Source organism: Mauremys reevesii, linkage group 3 (assembly GCF_016161935.1).
Source record: "Mauremys reevesii isolate NIE-2019 linkage group 3, ASM1616193v1, whole genome shotgun sequence".
NCBI classification, from domain to species: Eukaryota; Metazoa; Chordata; order Testudines; family Geoemydidae; genus Mauremys; species Mauremys reevesii.
In genome coordinates this window covers 145557575-145577994 of record NC_052625.1, presented here as the reverse complement: position 1 = coordinate 145577994, position 20420 = coordinate 145557575, and the positions used below count along the sequence as shown (strand labels likewise).

Genomic DNA, 20420 nt, shown 5'->3' with positions numbered 1-20420 from the left:
GGCTACTGTATTTAAGAGATTTTTGCAACGGAAGCTCCAAAGTGCTTGCCTTTAACCCATATATTTACAGCTAAATAGGTTAATGGAATTATCCAGGATAATGGGTCGCTCTAAGGTTTGTCAGTGATAAATATTCTCCCCCTGCTTAGATTTGCATAACTACTGATGGCCAACTAAAATGAAACCTCAATTTAAGAGTTAAGGATTATTTGACTAATACAGTTCTAAAAACTGGCACACAAAATATTCAGTTATAATCTGCCCCTTTCCTCAAAGCCTACTATGACATATGGAGTATGAGACTGCTTCATATTGGTCCCTCATCCAGAAACATAATGCGCATACACACAAAAAAGACATTGGACTGGCTGGTTAACAATGTTTGGATTCAAGACTAGAGTTCATGTTGAAGTTAGTCATCCAAAATGAGTCATTTTAAAAAACGCCACACTGCAAGATAGAAAATGATGTAGCAAACTATCAACAGCCAATTGGAGTCTTTAAATATAAACTTTTTATTTTGTCATTTCAACTTGTCAGTTTTGGGTGGAAATTGAACTACTTTGTGGAAATCTAACTGAATATCAAGTGGTCTTGTCCTATCAGAATTAAATGATTATGCGCAAATTCTAAAATTTTACATCAGAGTAAACATTTTAGCAATAGGACAATGTACAAAATGAGGAAGCAAAATGAGAGGTATTTTTATATCCATGCTTCATCCCAAATTTATACAAAAAGGCACACATTCATGGGTGCTAGAACAGTTTGTACAGTGGAGATGCTGAGAGTCCTTAAACCAAACTGTAAACCTTGTATGATGGAAACCACTTCAAGTCAGGGGGTGTGGAAGTGCCCCAAGCACCCCTACTTCCAGCACATAAGCACAAACTAGAGCAGAATTACAGTGACAAAATTAGATAATTCAAAAACATTCTATATCAATTGCTTCAGGATACCACTCATGCATCCTATATGATTTTTTTGTCTTACACCTTCCATAAAAAAGTTCACAATTGTGATTAATACACAGTACAAGTGGTTTGGAATTCACTGTATCGTATTTGAAGCATTTTGCATTAGAAAAAAAACCCAGCTGCATTAGAAAGGAAGCAAAGTCTCCCAGAGGTGCAAGTACTTTGGCAAAGTATGTCCTGTTAAGATGTATAACCAGATAAGCCTCAAAACCAGACATGATTTTTAGGTTACTATTGACCAGTGACCGGATCTCAGGGGAAGATAACTAAAGGAAGTTATTGAAGCTGTAACAGCAAGTAGAAGAACCAAAATATATATAACTAAAGTAGGTTTGGTTATAGGTCCTCAGCATTAAGGGCTTAGAGTGTGGCCTAAAAGTTAATATCTATCTTCATCTTATAATGAATAGATAAACTGCAAATGGACAGTAGCATCTAGAGGCTTTTTGCAAAAAGAGATAACACAATCATTTCAATACATCAATGAGGTTAACAGTTGGAAATGTAATTATGGGGAACCAGAATACTACATATGGATTACCAGAACCCTGAAACTGATTGCCCGGTATAAGCAGGCTGGGATGTTATCAGATATGGTCCTGGATGCATGTGGATGGAATAGAAAAAGGCACATAAGATTGTCAAATCCACCCCTAACTGGGACGCAAGAGAAAACTGAATAGTGGAAGCCTGAAAATGAACAAGCCCTCCTGTGTGATCTGCACTCACATTTTTTGTCTATCTTCACTGTCACCAGCAAAAAACTATAGTATTACGGAAGGGGAGGGGGTGGAAGCATCCTGTATTTCTATTAAGAAAATGTGTTGTGATTTCCCTACATACATGGGGGAAAGTGTTGGTTAGAATGCACAACATGCAAGAGGGGCGCAAAACAAGTTGTTACCAAGTGTTCAGAAAAATACCACATGTGATAACCGATAGCTGGAGTGAATGGCTCAGGGATGCAATAATGGGATGTAGAGACTTTCACCTTCAGATCATTAGCCAGCAAGTGCTTGATAAATTTAAGAATGGGATTATACAACATGGTTGCCTGCTAATGCAATGACCCATGAAGTCCTTTTTAGTTTTATGACTTCAAGTGCCAGATTTTCAAAAGGCAAAAGAGGTATTTGCTTTAGAAAAGCCTACTATTGAGTTAATATGAAAACTGCCATCCTCTTCTAGAGTGGTCAGACTTGGAGCACATTGAAAGAAAGAGTCAGATTAAAGTTTGCCATGGTTCCTGCCAGAACTGTGCTTGCTGTCTGATTTAGAAGATTCAATTAAGATGAACTATCATGAAAAGGAGACTAAGGGCTAGTCTACACTTACCGTCCGGGTCGACGCGGTGAGTTCGACTTCTCGGAGTTCGAACTATCGCGTCTGACTCCGGTACTCCACCACTGCAAACGGCGGTGGTGGAGTCAACGGGGGAGCCAGGGAGTTCGACCCCGCCGCGTCTGGACGGGTGAGTAGTTCGAATTCGGGTACTTCGAATTCAGCTATGCTATTCACGTAGCTGAATTTGCGTACCCTAATTCGAACCGCCTTTTTAGTGTAGACCAGGCCTAAGAGCCTTTATACGATAAGCCTTCTAATAGGAAGCAAACGTCAATCTTTGTAGCATCTCTCAACAAATCTGTTAAAAACAGCAGTGGCTATTGTTAGGATATAGATATTCAGGCCTGTCTGCAAAGGCCTATACTTGAAGAATTTAGGTGTATTCTTATCACTTAGCTAGTTATAGAGGTATAAAACAAGAATCAAAATCAGTCTGCCTGTTTATAGGCCTTATCTCACTATGATAGTCTAAAACCTTGTTCTTAGGCTAAGGCCTTTGACTAAACAGTTTGGGCAGCCATAAGCTGGGAAGAGAACAGTCACATCCTCACCAGTCAGTGAAATAAGGCAATTTTGGGTTGTTAAAAAGGTGATCCGATCTATCACCTCCAGATAAAGGGAAGCCTAGAAGATGTAAAAGAAAATTTAGTTTTCTGTTTGGTAAGAACTCACTTATCAATAGACAGCTGGGAAACCCTTATATCTTTATAGATGTAGTTGTGAAATCCTCACTTCTGTATTGTTTTGTCATTATAGTTTCCACTTTGCTATTGTTTATTTGCATGGTCTCTGTCTGGTTCTGTGACTGTTTCGGTCTGCTGTATAATTAATTTTGTTGAGTGTAAGCCAATTAAGATGGTGGGATATAATTGGTTAGATAAGCATGTTACCATATGTTAGGATTAGTTAGTTAAATTTCAGTAAAATGATTGGTTAAGGTATACCTAAGCAGAACTCAAGATTTACTATATAGCAGGGGGGCGGCAACCTCTCAGAAGTGCTGCACCGAGTCTTCATTTATTCACTCTAATTTAAGGTTTCACGTGCCAGTCATACATTTTAACGTTTTTAGAAGGTCTCTTTCTATAAGTCTATAATATAACTAAACTATTGTTGTATGTAAAGTAAATAAGGTTTGTAAAATGTTTAAGAAGCTTCATTTAAAATTAAATTAAAATGCAGAGCCCCCTGGACCAGTGGCCAGGACCCGGGCAGTGTGAGTGCCACTGAAAATCAGCTTGGGTGCCGCCTTCGGCACGCATGCCATAGGTTGCCTACCCCTGGTCTATAGAACCAAAACTTTGATTTTGTGATTTATTTTTTTTAAAGTGGGAGTGTAAAAAATTGAGTAGAAATGTCATTAATCTTAAATTTTACATGATAAATTCAGAGATAGCAGTATTGTGCCAGTACTATGGGATTAGAAAGAGAAAATAACTAGACTATTTTATGATCCAAGATGGATGAAATTTGTATGTAAAGTAAATAAGGTTTGTAAAATGTTTAAGAAGCTTCATTTAAAATTAAATTAAAATGCAGAGCCCCCCGAACCGGTGGCCAGGACCTGGGCAGTGTGAGTGCTGCTGAAAATCAGCTTGCGTGCCGAATGTGGCACGCGTGCCATAGGTTGCCTACCCCGGCTATATAGTCTGCAGTCAATCAGGAAGTGGGGTGGAGTGGGAAATTGGAATAATGTTTTGCTAAGGGGGGGGAGGGAAATGGGAACAGGGATATAGGCAAAGCTCTCTGGCATCAGAGCTGGGAAGGGGGACACCAAGGAAGGAAACTGTAATCATGCTTGCTGGAAGTTCACCCCAACAAACATCAAATTGTTTGCACCTTCGGACTTCAGGTATTGTTGCTCTCTGTTCATGCGAGAAGGACCAGGGAACTGAGAGGATTAAGGAATAAGCCCCCTAACAGCGACATGATTCAGTGATCTCCATTAAAAAAAAATGGCATTTTTTAACAGCTATGGACAGTGAAATTAAAGTACCAAAGCTTCTGTTTCACTTAAGATAGAAACTAAGTGTAGTATCTGTGGGGAAAAAAAATTTCACTCTAAAATTGAGACCATTGTAGCTTCTAACATAGTAAAAATGTGCATCTGCAGCTACAGTCACACCTTTTAGTATATGCATCTCCCCACCCACTCCGAACCCTTAATGAGCATGCCTCCTTTGTCATTTCATAAAGTAGCATTTGTGATTTACTAACAAAATATGTCATAGATATAGAAACAAACACTAAATAAAGTTGCAAGACGTTTTGTCTGGCTCTGAACTTCTTGCAGTCTTCAGACTCTCCTCATTTGGCCCTACCAAATTCATGATTCATTTTGGTGAACTTCTTGGTCATAGAATTTTTTAAAAAATAATAAATTTCATGATTTCAGCTATTTAAATCTGCAATTTCACGCTGCTGTAATTGTAGGGATCCTGACTGAAAAAGGAGCTGGGGGGTGGTGGAGGTTCTGCAAGATTCTCATTGGGGGTGGGGGGAAGGTTTGCGGTACTACTACCCTTACACTTCTGTGCTGCTGCTGGGGGTGGTGCAGCTGGAGAGGAGGCTGCTGGCCCGGAGCCGAGCTCTGCAGGCACAGCCACTGCCAGCAGCAGACATAAGGATGGCATGGTATGGTATTGCCACCCTTACTTCTGCACTGCTGCTAGTAGGGTGGATGCTGCCTTCAGAGATGGGGGCCCAACCAACAGCCACCACTCTCCGGCCACCCAGCTCTGAAGGCAGTGCAGAAGTAAGGGTGGCCATACTGCGCTCCTCCTCCCCCCCAAATAACCTTGCGACCCCACTACAACACACTTTTGAGTCAAGAATCCCAATTTGAGAAACACTGGTCTCCCCTGTGAAATCTGTATAATATAGGGTAAAAATCATACACCACCACCAGATATCATGGGGGAAGACCAGATTTCATGGTTTGTGAAGCATTTTTCATGGCCGTGAATTTGGTAGGGCCCTACTCAATGCTGCTGTTGTCTTCTAAACTGAAGTCAAGGGTTAAAATAATGGAGGGGGAGACGTGGACACAGCTCATTCAGATTTTAAAAAGGCTCCCTGTCTTCTATGTAACTTGGGTGAGCAGACTCTCCCACACCTCCTCCTCCTCCTGCTGGTGCAGGAAGCATTCCCCCTCCTGTTTCGAGTTAGTTTAAAATATAACTAAGTAATGTGACTTTTGGATTATTTAGGGTGACCAGATGTTCTGATTTTATAGGGACAGTCCCAATATTTGGGGCTGTATCTTACATAGGTGCAAATTGCCCCCCCATCCCCTGTCCTGATTTTTCACCCTTGCTATCTGGTCACCCAAGGATTATTACACATCAAGATCTACTGTATCATAATACCACCGGGTACTTATAGTTCTCAACTGCACAGTCAAAACTGCAAAATAAAAGATTTCACAGCTTCACAAAAACAGTAGCTCTTATAACCTTTCACTACAGAGATGTAAGGAGTAAAAACCTTTAACTTCAAGAAGACAGAAAGGAGTGACTACGTAGTTCCAACTCATCTTTACGATGATGCAAAATCCACTGGCTGTGACACTATTGGTTTGGATTTCTTGTTTTAAATCAACTCTTTACTAGTCTGCCCACAGCTTTAGTCTAAAGCATACTGAGCACAAGCTAACGGCACACATATGTAGTATATGGGCCAATACAGTCATTAAAAATTCTTCCCTGAAGAAAAGTTAGAGTAGAGGAACACTACAAGTACATGTAGCATGACCTGAACATAGTTATGGTCCCTTTGTATTATATAACCAACCCTTTACATCAGACATTGTTGTAAAAAGAAAGTTCATACTCTGTAGAAATGAAGTATTTACTGCCGAATTCCTATTACAAAGGCCAGAGGACTATTCACAGAATTAGATGCATTGGTAGGAAAAAACCCAAACGTTTTGAAGGATTTTTTTTTTAAACTTGACTATCTCAAGAGGCATACTTCCTTCCATAAAGGATTTTACAACAGTAGCAAGAGGTATATTAAAAAAAACATATCACTGCATACCTGGCTGAGCTTTGAAAGCTTGACATAAGATACTGCCGTTGAAACACTCACACCTTCCATTTGTCTATACTAACACATAACCAATTTGTTACCTCACTAATTTATAGATGATTATATTGAACTGAAGCCTCCTAATTTTCTAGCATGGTAGCTTATTAAAACGTTGTAAAAAAAGTTTAATTGCTTTATAAAACAATAATTGAAAGAGAAAACACTGCAACTATTTAAGAATGCAAGATTTAAAAATAGTGTTTTACTGCTTTTTATACTTACTGCCGTTACAGATATTTTTGTGGAACAGAGGAATGAAGCTGTGAAATTATCAAAAGGTGAGTATTAGGTCACAGTTTAAAATTAATCTACTTTAACATTTCATGATATTCTGATGTTGTAGGGACCATAATTTTTCCTTGCAAATATTTTTACATGTCCAAGGAAAATATGGCATCAAAAAACACAACCGAACAGTTAACATTTGGGACACTTCCTAGAGGAATGAATCATACCCACATACTAAATATTGTTTCAGTAGACATAGACTTGCAAAGGGAATGATTGATTAAAAGAAGTGAAGCAATGCTGCAAACTAACAATCATAGACAATGCAGAAATTAAAGGGTTGGACTTTGAAAAGCACCTGAGGGTATGTCTACACTACAATTAGCTACCCACAGCTGGCCCATGCCAACTGACTCTGGCTTACAGGTCTCAGGCTTGGGCTGCAGCTCTGGGACTCTGCAGTAGGAAGGCCCAGAGCCTGGGCTGCAGCCTGAGCTTCAATGTCTATACTACAATTCAACAGTCCCTTAGCCCAAACCCGTCAGATGGCATGGGCCAGTCATGGGTGTCCAATTGCAGTGTAGACACACCCTGGGTGGCTAACTTGGGATCATGTGTCATTTAGGGTGGGATTTTCCAAAGTGCCTAAGATTTCAGAAACAAATAGGGAAAGGCTCAAAAGAGTGGTCTATTCTCAAGTTTGTGTTAATTAGAAATGAAGAAATTAAGTAAACTCATCACAGAGGTCCAAGAAACTGCAAAATTTAAAACTACTGAATCCTTAGTACAGGGGTCTGCAACCTTTGGCATGCAGCCCATCAGGGTAATCTGCCAGCAGGCTGCGAGGCATTTTGTTTACATTGACCATCTGCAGGAACTGCACCCTGCAGCTCCCAGTGGCTGCAGTTTGCCGTTCCCAGGCAATGGGAGCTGCAAAAAGTGGTGGCCAGCACGTCCCTGCAGCCCACGCCACTTCCTGCAACTCCCATTGGCCAAGAACGGCAAACGGTGGCCACTGGGAGCTGTGGGGGAACCATTCCTGCAGACAGTCAACATAAACAAAATGTCTCACAGCCCGCCGGCAGATTACCCTGCTGGGCCCTGTGCCGAAGGCTGCTGACCCCTGCCTTAGTAATACACTGCATTCCTTCAGCACACTTCCTCTTTGCTTGCTCACTCTTCCCTACATTCCATTTGGTACATTATGTTTCATTAATTCTGCAATTTTTATTTCCCAAACCTTGCCCTATTAAAACCTACTGCCACAGAAAGAAATGAAAGCAGAGTATTGCACCTGCAGCTATGGAAAAGTTTGTATAATAAATGGAAGCATGGCAGCTACACTGAAACTAAGTAAAAGATGGAGAAATTTTCAGAAAGCAATATTACTTAATTGTTAAAGTGCAGATACATTTTAAAATCCAAATCACCGTTAAAACACTGTGTGTGACCAAGTACGATATAGATTATGACACTGTACTAAAAATGAAGTTTCTGATGTGCCTTAAACTCTGAAAATAAAAACAGGCTCTTAGCCACAACAGCTATTCTCTTCCTTAGTTTCATGGTTTCTTTTCCCTATCTCTAGATCTGTTTTTCTAAACTTCTTTCAGCATATAAAATTAGTCTAGGTTTGAAGCCTAGAGACTTAAGTTCCTGGAATCCTACAAGAGGATGTTACAAGCTTCAAGAGAATGTTAAAACTTTTGGTTCACAGATTACAACTGCTTGGCATTGCTGAAAGAAAGGAGTATGTTAGCATATGAAGACATAAGTAGATTGTCAACTTCTCAATACTTGTGAGAGACTGATGCAAAGGAGGAGGTCTGGAGAACGAAGAGACTTGACCATTTATAAATTTCATTTGTCCAGTTTTTTCTGCTCTGTTCATGTCTTCGTTCTAGAAGAACTCACTTCAACTGTAGCACAGGGTTCATGTGAATAGTGAAATACTCCATACTTGTGAATCCCATCTCATACTCTCTTTAGTTTATTATTGTTATTTTACATTGTACAGATATGAAGTTGACAAGGGCATACTATGATCAACAATACTTTCAGGCAGTCCCTATTCTTACAGAGTTCAGTGGTGGTTGTGATGTGTAGTATGAGGTATGTTGGAACACCAGTGAAAAAAAGAGAGACGGCTAGAAGCAGTGAGGGATGGACAGGGCCGGCACTTCCATTAGGTGACCCTAGGCGGTTGCCTAGGGTGCCAGGATTCGGGGGGCGGCATTTTGTGCGCTCCCCACGGGGCGCACGGGAGCTTCCGGTTCTGCTCCCGTCGCGCCACCGCCGAAGGACCTTCTGCTGATGTGCCGCGGAAAACAGCGGCAAGCAATTGAGTAGCTCAATGACTGCCACTGTCGCCTGTGGCATTTCGGCGGAGGGTCCTTCTTCGGCGGCGTGATGGGAGCGGAACTGGAAGCTCCTGCGCGCCCTGTGGGGAGCACACAAAATGCAACTCCCGGAATTCTGCCTAGGGCGCCAGAAACCCTGGCGCTGCTCCTGGGGATGGACATTTGAAACCTAAAGCAAATCACCATATACCTTGCTGAACTATCCTCCTGTTTTAAAACAAGGCAGCCCACATAGCCAGTTGAAGTGAAATAGGGTTTTGTTTACAATTAACCTTTAAGACCTAAGGACAGTATAAGTTTCTTTAATTATTTTACCTAGTGACCATTTAAAATTTGACTCTCATCAGGAGAAAACTAATTTTTACTTCTCCCAACTGTGTCTGAATCATTCCTAGACCATTTAATGAGTTGATCTAACTTTGAGTATCAAGCTCTTTTGGCCTTGCATGCAGGCAGCACATAACCCAGAGAGAGATAGGGAGTCAAAGCATGAATGTCTATTGTTGCTTTCCAACAACTTCCCTATACCTGACAAGTGGAGCTGTACAAATACTGGAAAAGAATACATTCTGATTTCTTCTGCTGAATTGTGATAACTGATGCAAGAGCATTGAGGAAGGAAGTGGATAGGAAGCCCAGAGTACCCTATGAGAAAGGAAGCCTAGCTTTTCTGAAAGTGTATTCCACAGCGTAAAAATTTCAGTATAGCAACAGGAAGAGACTCTAAAATACATTTACTGACCGCTTGCATTCTCTTTCAGAGTCCTGAATATTTAGTTATAATTTTTAGAGCTCATTCTAAATCAAGTGAAATTTACCTATCGTACCCCCTCCAGAGTGAAAAAATAAATCCCAGTTTCAAAATAAAGAAACCTCACAAAATATATAAAAAGCAACCTATTCCAGTACATAATACTTTAATGGATTTGCCAATTGCTTGAAGGACGTGTCAGAGTAAGGCACAGAGTTATTCCTTGCAATTAGCATATTATCTCACACAGAATTACTACATATTTAACAGGTCACCATATTTGTATTACTGCCAATGGTAAAGTAGACTTGTTAGAATAAAAAATAATTTGAGTTGTTGAAACAAGTGCTTTCCTAATAAAATGGTTAAAAAGGATATCAAAGATTACATTCAGTAGGTTAGAAGAAAATAAGAAGGAAATTACATTAAATGAAATTTAATGTGGATAAATGTAAAGTAATGCACATTGGAAAAAATAACCCCAACTATACATACAACATGATGGGGGCTAATTTAGCTACAACGAGTCAGGAAAAAAAAAAAAAAGTTATTATCGGATATAGTTTCTCTGAAGATGTGTGCAGTGTGCAGAGAGGTCAAAAAAAAAAAAAACAGGATGAATCATTAAAAAAAAAAAAGGAATAAGAATATATATATTATATTATATATAATATAAATAAATCCATGGATCGCATACCATCTACTGTGTGTGTGGTGTGTCTCCTCACCTCAAAAAGAAAATCTAGCAAAAGAAAAGAAAAAAAAAAAAAAAAGAGCAAGAAAATTAGGGGAGGGGAAAGAAGGAAGAAAGAGGAAAGATTAAAGAGGCTAGGACTTTGGAGTTTGGAAAGAGAAGACTAAGGGGGACATGATGGAGGTATATAAGGAAGAAATGATGATGAAAAAGATATAAAAGTTATTTACTTATTCACATAATACAAGAACTAGGGGTCACAAATGAAATTAATAGGCAGCAGGTTTAAAAAAAAAAAAAAAGTTCTCTTCTCACGCAGCGCACAGTCACAACTGTGGAACTCCTTACTGGGGGAGGAGGCTAGGGGACTACTACAATGTTGTTTAAAAAGGACTGGATAATTCATGGGGTGGTAAGTAATAAAAATGGCTGGCCATGGGTGGGAGAATGGTGTCCCCTGTGTCTCTGTCCAGAGAGATGGATGGGGATGGGAGAGAGAGAGAGAGATCATTGATTCATTGTTGTTTCACTCCCTCAGGGGCACCTGGCATTGGCCACTGTCGGTAGACAGATACTGGGCTAGATGGACCTTTGGTCTGACCCGGTACGGCCTTTCTTATGTTCTTATGTTCTTATGTTCTTATGTACATCAGGAACAAAACAAATCCTAGTTGTGTTTAGGTACATTACTAGACAAAGATGCTAAAACTGTCAGTGACTTAGATATGGCAGAAGGGTTCAAAAATGTTTTTGTTCTGTATGCATAATCAAGTTGGAGGACATTTACATGATAATCAAATACTTTCTTCTTCAACTGTGAATTTAAACATCCTAATTACAATTGCTCTTTAGTATTTTTAAGTCTGCAGATAATTGGCACCTCAGGATTTTTAGAAGAATTGGCTGAGAGGTTTGCCATGTTGATATTTAACAAAATCCAGTGGCCTGGATAAAAGCGAATATGCTAGTATTTATAAAAGGTAAATAAGATGACCTGGGTAACTATAGGGTGCTTAGCTTTACCATGATCCAAGACAAAAATCATAGAAAGGCCAATACAGGATGCCAGAGGTGCAGAATTAAAGCATGGCTGCATATTTTTTCCCAGACAATATATTTTTATGAAAAAGATAATAAATAATATCAAGTTTGGCCTAAGAGGAGATTAAAGTTTGGCTGATAAAGCCATAGGTTGACAATATATAGATTTCTAAAAGGTATTTTACTTGATACCACATAACACTAATTAAAAATTAATACTATACAAAAACCAATGTAGCCCATATTTCATCTGTTACTAAGATGGCTAGATAGATAAAGAAATAACTGTAAATGAGTTAACTTCATTCGTTGAGGGCATTTTTAATGGGGACCTACTGCCATCTGTTTTGGACTCAGTGCTATTCCACATCTAGATCTTATCTTCCAGATCATTGATAGCTGCCAATAAAATCCACAGATGATAAAAATGGTGGAGCAGACATGACAACTCAGTTCTACACACTGAATTCAAATGCATGGTAAGCTGGACTCACTTGAACATACATTTTAACATAGTTAATGCAAGGTCATACTTCTAGGAACCAAGAATGTAGGTCACACTTATAAGACTTGGAGAGGGGACAAATATATTCTAGAATGCAATGCAATGGCTAAGAGGAAACGCATCCCTTGGATGTACAAGAGTGAATATTGAGAAGTAAGGAGGTATTGTTAGATGGTATTAAGATTATTACTGGAATACTGTGTCCAGTTCTGTTATCCATGCTTTAAAAAGAATGTGGACACATTGGAAAAAAGTTCAAAAACTACTACAAAAATGACTTGAGGTTTAGAAAACCAGCTTTACCAAAGAAGATGAAAAAAGCTTCATCGATGCAGTTTATCCAAGAGAAGATTAAGAGGTAACTTGATCATTGTCTAAGTATCTACATAGAAGGGACAATCGTGAATTTGTGTAGCTCTGGCTCCCAACCACTGTATCTTGTTATATCTTTAACACAGAGGGGGAATTAACCACTGGAACAACTTATGTAGTGATGTGGCGGATTCTCCATCACTTGAAGTCTTTGGATCACAATTTGATGTCTTTAAAAAGGATATGCTCTAACTTAACCAGAAGTTATAGGCTTCATGCAGGAATAACTAGGTGACATTCTACAGCACATATTATGTAGAAAGTTAGGCGAGTTGATCATAGTTTTCTTTTCTTGCCTTAAGATCTTCGAAAATAGTGGTCAATATGGAAAACTTTAGAGCTAGAAGATCCACAAGAGTTGCTGCTCTAAGAGTTAAAAAAAAAATCAGAGCAAATGCAGACCAGATATATAAATACCTTGCCCAAAAGCCTTTTCTTCCTTAGAAGTTTGAGAGAGAATTTGAGTCCATGAAATGTTTCGGATATAGAATAGTGTTAGCCCAAACCGAACTTTTTTTAGGATTTTGCATACCATGGCTATGCAGATATGGCTGTTACCAACAGCAGTTTTGTTCACCTGGAAGTATTTCAGGAAATAATGTTTTCAACATTTAAGACTCCTAGGATTGTTAATACATTTACAGGCCAACTAAAAATATCACCACTCACTGAACGAGGGCGGATTAAGTAATCCAAGAAGTAATAGTGCCAATATTTTAGAATTTTCGTGGTGCCTTTCTTCTACAGATCTCACTTGCCTGCAGAAAAACTGTTGTAAGGTGACTTACCCCCAGTCACATATCAAGTCACTGGAAGAGCTACTGATAGAGATTAGAACACTGGTCTTTTGACTCCTATCCCTATGCCCCATCCCTACTTAATCAGCACACTACCAGGCTGTTCCAGGGCCCTGCCACCCCACCCTCTCCTTCCCAGCTGTTCTCTCCCACTCTCTGGGCTGCACACTCTGGCTCCCCCATAGGATGTGCACATCCACACCTAGAAGATTCTTCACTGCAAAGAGCCTACAACTTGAGTTCCACTGACTTGTCAGCTGAGGCTAGTGAGTGAGTTTGGAACATGGTTTGTTCTTTTCATAAAGAGTAGGGAAAGTCAAGTTTCAGTTCAGCTGCCAATCTAAGAGTGAGATTAAAAGGAAAAGTGAGTGTAAAACAAACAGGTATTTTACCTCCCCATGAAGTTGCTCCTGCTGGAGCAGTTGGAGCTGCTTGCCCAGTAGATGTGAAATCTGGCTGAAGATCTAGAAGATCACTGGATGGTTTGGAAGTGCTATTGAGGGTAGAGGGGAAGGGGTGGGAAGGAAGAGAGAAGAAAAAGAAAAAAATAATCTGTAGTATTAGACATTTGTATAATTCTGCAAAGTAAAAGCTGTTCCAGGTTACACCAGAGCGTAAATGTTGTAAACAAGATTAGAGTATCTGTCAAACCACTGTAAAGCAAGTATTTTTCTGGATCAGAACCTAATCCTTCAGAAGCTACTAAATGCCTTTAACATGCATTTAGAATCATAGACTATCAGGGTTGGAAGGGACTGCAGGAGGTCATCTAGTCCAATCCCCTGCTCAATGCAGGGCCAATCCCCAACTAAATCACCAAATAGCCCCCTCAAGGGTTGAACTCACAAGCCTGGGTTTAGCAGGCTAATGCTCAACCCACTGAGCTATCCCTCCCCCCATTAGCTCAGTAAATGCTGAAGGTATTCAGCACCTGGAGAGAGGACATCATTGTTCCTAACCACTTATTTATATTACTGGACAGATATACTGTTCTGTATCTCCAGAGGACACGACTGAACTGCAATGATACTGTAGGACAAAGCACAATAGAGGAAATACTACTGCAGAATTTCTAAAAGGAAAATCAAAACCCTTTTAGGACCAAATGGGAATAGAGCTCTGTTTTCAGTCACAGCAACTATCTTCCAAAATATTTTTGTTCACTAGGTCAGAAACTATAGACCTTTGCACCAAGTACTGAACAGGCAACAGGGAAAAGTTAATACCAAGGGCTCATTTTAGAACTATCACAAACTAATCACATTTCAGTACGTCACCCTTCAAAAGAATGAAGTGAAAAAGTAATTTAATTTTGGTTCAGCATGTCTATTTAGATGTGAAGATTAATATTGAAGGTTAAAGTAGAAATAAAAACAATCAATAAATTAAGTTACTATTTCCATGAACATATGGGGTGGGGTGGGAATAGCTCAGTGGTTTGAACACTGGCCTGCTAAACCCAGGGTTGTGAGCTCAATCCTTGAGGGGGCCATTTAGGGATCTGGGGTAAAAATGTGTCTGGGGACTGGTCCTGTTTTGAGCAGGGGGTTGGACTAGGTAACCTCCCAAGGTCCCTTCCAACCCTGGTATTCTATGACTCTAGTCAAACAGAACTTGTTTGTTTATATGAAGTAGCAGTGCTTAACAGCTGTGATATTGGATACTGCCCAAAGTAGCTATGGAACTAATTTCAGTTTTCTTGGAATTAGTCATATAAATTTAGTGTTTGTACAGCTGTAATGCCATACCATTCCACAAATATGCTATGCATTCAGTGTTAAGTAAACTAAAAATTGTGAGTGAGTCCAGTGAAAGTGTAGAGCTGTAACTGGTATACTCCAGAGATCTGGAATTTGTATAGCAGGCACAGCATTTCTCAGAACGATGCAATATGGTTAGCTTTTAAAATCCACAATGTGAAATGGGGAAGGGTCTGTAGGCAATACATGAAAACAGTTCATGATTAACATATTGCAGAACTCACCTGACTGGAGCTGCTGTAGATGAAGTTGCAAAGAGATCAACTGGTGGAGAGGTATCAATACTTTTTGCTGGGGTAGAATTAGGAGATGTAACAGTTGTGACTGGAGAAGACTGGAGACAAAAAGTCAAAATACATATCACTCAAAAAAGTAGTGCCATCATCAATATATAGACTAGCATAGACTTTCAAGTCTACCTTATAAACTAATATTACCTCTAATATGAAAATAATTTTTTTCTAGTGATTAAAAGTTAATCTGGGGACAACACAAGGAAATCAAGTCTCCATACAGAGTGCACTTCTCTTTCCTTCAAAGACTGAACAGCACAAATATTCTTAAATAAGAAATGCTTTAATGGACTAGCAAATTTGAAAAACTACACAAGTACAGAACACTACTTAACTAATTGTGTGCTCTGTTTATGGGATCCTTTACTTGCATGGGGGATGTCTGGTCATTGGGTAAGCTTCTTAAACCCTGCCTTTCCAAAGGCTCAAATCCCAAACTTATCGCTTTTCTTGGAAATGCAAGTTATTCACCCTATGCATTTAGTTTCAGTGAAATTGAGAAAAGAAAAAATGGTCAGCTATTAAAAAAAAAGATATTATGTGGCTTGTTTCTTTGTACTAGCCATGTTTGCACATTTGTACATCACTAATTTCCACTGCAAACCCTCCAACCTGAGAAGCTTGATAAACCAGTTTAAAAGAAAATCCTTTACTTCAGTTCATGAAATGCTTCAACAAACCCAAGATTACGATTTGTTAAAACAACTTATTACAGGCAACTATCTCCTTAACAATTAATGGTGGCATTGGGAGATACCTACCCTTAGGTGCAACATCCAAATGCTGTCTGTGGCTCTTATGGCTAAAGTTTGTAGTCTCACTTTCTTTACCGTGATAGGGATTGACAGTTCACCACCATCCACTTTTAAGAAGATCCTACACTAAGTGTTAAGATGGTGGCAGAGGTGTTGGGGGTTATTTTTGCTATACATATCTAGGGAAAGAAATCTGCTCTTCCTCAATTTCTGTCCCATCCATCCTCCAACTTTTAAATGATTCTAGTTCTCCACCCACTAAAATGTGTTCAACAGAAAACATAATTGTTGGCACTTTGTTTCTGCATGTATATAAATACCCTTTTTTGGTGAGAGGATTCTGTTTAGATACCGTACTGTTCCACTTTGAATCATTGCATAGCACCTCAAGTGCCTAGTCTGGGTGGAGGTAGAGGGTAAAGGGAACAAGAAAGATGAAGAGTTAAACAAGAGGCTAATTGGTTAATGCGTAAAATGCTCTGAAAATGAGGAGTGCCAGTATCACCAATCACGGAATCACATGGTAGTTCCCTGGGAAAGTAATCTCTGGGGAAAAAACAGCTCAAATGAGCAATTCTATCAAGAAAAATATTGGGAACATAAAGCAAATCAAATTTTATTGTATATTCAGATAATTATAGACAAGCAAGTTCTTTGTTTGATGGTACTTTGGACACATCAACAACACATCTCCGAGGCTAGGAGCATGGGTGATGTTTAAGAATTTTGAAGTGAGACTTCCTGTGGGAAGAGAGAGATATTGTCCTTTCATAAGAGTATTAAAAGCAGAACAGCAAGAAAATATGCAAGGGATTTGGGGTTATTTAGGAAGTGGGTAAGTATACTCATGGTAAAAATGGTAATCCAGTTTATGGGGCTGGAGAAGAAAATTAGGAATGAAGATACTGTGCGTCCTCCTCAGTCTGAAAGTTAGAGGGTGGAGAAATCAGCATGATCCAGGAACAAGCTTCCAAATGGGGAGAGAGGTTTAGATCAAACCCTACATAATGGATAACGCAAGAATGTGGGGGGAGGGTACAATAAATGGTCAGATACATCGTAAAAATAGGTCAAGTTGTGTGTAAAATGAAGTGTTGTCAGCTCCAAAACCTTGGACTCCCACAGAGCTGCTCTGCAGGATTTTATGCAATTTAAAAAGCTTTATACCAGCAGCAGTTCCTTTTAAATATTTAAACTATTACTGATGCGTTATATTTTGATACCAGATAGCATTACAACTAATTCTGTGAGAACAGACCAAAAACCCAACTACAGCTTTGTTAACCTCTCTGTGGTCATATAGCAGTTTCTCCTATTACTAATGTACTGTCAGGGAAGCCCATAGTTCCCAGTTGTGCACCCCTACAAGAAATCACTTTTGAGGAAGCTGCCCTCATTTGACAAACTGCAAACATTAAGATACACCATGAAAGGAGGTTTCAAGACTGCTGCATTTATCAGTTGTAACTACAAGAGTAACAGAATCAAAGACTCAGGCCACTCTTCAGTTCTTCACTCAGTAATTCACCTCGCAGAAGTCAGTCCGGCGGTTAGCAGCGCTGGCATTTAAAAGGACTAAAGATTTTCCCATCAGAATAATCTGGAATTACTGTCTGGGACACTGAGTCATGCATCCCCTTGACTGGGGCTTGTTATTGTATTCTGCAACCACAAGTAATGAAGACTGAACACAATAGTACATGGTTGTAACCCAATAGCCCCTTAATGCCAGCAGGCAAGGGGGTTACAGGAAAGTCCCAATTCTTGTACGTACATTCTGGTTCACCACAGAATGCCATGTGAGGTCTTAAATAAAAGCTGGGGTCACATTGGTTTTTGGTATCATTGTGAAATGTACCTACAGATACTTTGTACGGAGTTATGCACAAACAATGAAAATATGTCCTGAGAGTCTGTGTCAAGGTACAAGTAATGAGCAGAGGTGGAGAAACAGGTTTTCTGGCAGACATATAATGTTAATTTACCTCTCTCGGATGTACACTAAGCATTGTATGCATTTACATATGAATGCATTGAAGAAACGTGAAGTCAAGAAGGCAGCAGCAGCACAGGAAAAACTAACCATGGGAGGGAGAGGAGGGCCCATAGTGCTCTGGCTTGCTGGGTACACTAGGCAATTCACTTTACCTCTATGTGCCTAAGTTTCCCCATCTGTAAGATAGAGATACTGACCACCTTTGTAAAGCACTTTGAGATCTATGGATGAAAAGGCTATCGAAGAGGTAGGTATTACTACTACTATATTCCTTGGAAGAAGTAGGCATTAAAAGCTGTTGAAACACCTTACACAACTGAAAATTCACAATAGCCACATTACTCTTAGTGAGGTGACTATTTGATCCACCTGTCTTCATGGAAGCCTTTAGTGCATACAAGTTTGATCTACAGAATGATTTCGGTGTATGAATGAATGACTTGAGTCATGTTTCTTGGGCACTGACAGACTGATGGCAAACATTTGCAGAGACCCTGTCCTCTGAGCTGATGTGACCAAGCCTAAAAGAGAGGCAGTGCTCATGTTCTTTAAGGTCATTAGGATAAGGCTGGATGCTGCTTGGTATTAGAATTTCTATAACAAAAAGTATGGAGACATTGGGGGGAGGGGGAAACCAGTGATCTGAAAACAGCCAAATAGGGGATGGCAAATCAAACAGAGGAGAAATCAAAAGGCAGTCTCCTCACAGTAAATATACCACTAGAGAGAAAGATGTAGGTGAGAGAAGCTGACATGCCTCAGAGTCAGCTTCTCACTGAGAAATGGGAAAGGCCAAGTTGAAGGTGTGGACATCCGTTATGCCTCCACATAGCACTTGATTGCCATCTCCTGGCAAGGCAGTTCAACACTCTTTCAAGAGCATTCTCAACCACCAGGAGTTAGCAGCTTAAAATTCAAGAGCAGGTCTCTAATCCCTGTTTTACAGTGGTTTCATTGTTTGTGTCCACCCCCACCCCCCTTTTTTTTTTTAAGCTGATGGTAGTTTGCCTACAGCTTGGGATACGTTGAGGTTTCTTGGAAAAAAACGAAAAAAAGCCACAGACCCAAATAAAGAATTTTTCCTAAGTACCTTTAACTCTAATGGTAGTTTAAAAGCACATGCTGACTGAGAGCAATCAATCAATCTTAATTAGTACATAAACTATTAATATTTACCTTGCTCAAGGGAGAAGGAGCACCAGAACTAAAAAGAAAAGAATATAATGAAGATTTTCAAGCTAAGTACATTTTAGGAAAGCATGCTGAAGAAACATCAGAATGGTATTAAAATAGTTTTTCAAGTTCTCATTAAAAAATTATTTAACCAAAGAGATTACAAACAAGTATGCTGGACTTGTCTAAAAGCCATTTCAAAACCAATATATGCTGTAGTTTAACTCAAAGTCTGTCATTTTAGGAAATAAAGAGAAGTTTTAAGCTGTGAAATACTAATGCCTACGTTTAGTACTGTTTGTGGCATTTGACACCCTGGGCCAAATCTTACAGTTCAGACCCGATGTACTTCACAGAAGAATTTTAAGTAAGGCAACAATTTACACGTCTGCTTTTGGCCCCATGAAAGCTGGGGATTACTGGGGTGAAGTGGTGACCTGGCCTTACCTCTTTCCCAGCCATGCCCCCTGTATTAGTGGCTGGGAAGGGTTGGCATACGAGTCACTATGGAACAGGAAAACTCTTCAGGGGGTCAGATCCGATTATTTTTAAGCTGCCAGAAAGCTACAAAAGCCAAGATCAGCTATGCCTTAACTCCTGACAGTTATGTCTGAAATATATAGCTCTATGGTAAGGTGGGATTTAAGGCATACATACCAGTGATTTAAGATTAGTGTTACAGGGCTATTGTATTTAACATAAATAAAAACAAACGTTACTAACCCAGGAAATTCATATCTAAGATTATTGAAAAGAAGCCCAAATATGCAAAGATATGGCAATACATAGTTAGGACACCTAGACTTAAAATCTGCCCTGTGGTGACATCATGCAATAACCATACAGTTTTAATGTTTCTGGTCCTAGATTAAACTCAGGAAAGATGTATTCGGCCTTTTTCCTACCTCATGCTGTCACTGCTAGGCAGAGTTAAGGCTGTTTGAGTGCCCTAGCTGTGCATTTTCTTACCCATAGATAGCTGTTTGTTTATTATAAAAAGAGTAATTGTGTCACTGATTGCTGCTTTCACAGAACTTCAGCTGGGTAAAAAACCTGAAGAAGAGCTCTGTGTAAGCTCAAGAGTGTGTCTTTCACTAACAGAAACTGGTCCAATAAAAAGATATTACCTCATCCACTTGTCTCTCTAAATAGTTTGAGTCAGTCAATTATCCCACTTCTAGGTTAAGCTTTTTTACTAATCTGATAGTCAATTTTTTTGTACCAGTTTAACTTCTGGGTACATTCCCAGTTGTAAAAAGTGACAAATAGTCCTGTGGCACCTTAT

General features: G+C 39.5%; 1 protein-coding gene across 24 annotated transcripts in view; it reads right to left on the bottom strand.

Moving 5' to 3' along the window:
• The window catches only part of SNAP91 (synaptosome associated protein 91), a 140875-nt gene that overhangs the window by 45202 nt on the left and 75253 nt on the right, over positions 1 to 20420 (bottom strand). For all 24 annotated transcript variants that reach the window (XM_039530044.1, XM_039530050.1, XM_039530049.1 and 21 more), the window contains 3 exons: positions 19139 to 19166; positions 15143 to 15252; positions 13551 to 13651 (listed from right to left, as the gene is read on the bottom strand). In XM_039530044.1, the coding sequence (XP_039385978.1) occupies positions 13551 to 13651; positions 15143 to 15252; positions 19139 to 19166 (239 nt within the window). The remainder of the gene's footprint in view (positions 1 to 13550; positions 13652 to 15142; positions 15253 to 19138; positions 19167 to 20420) is intronic.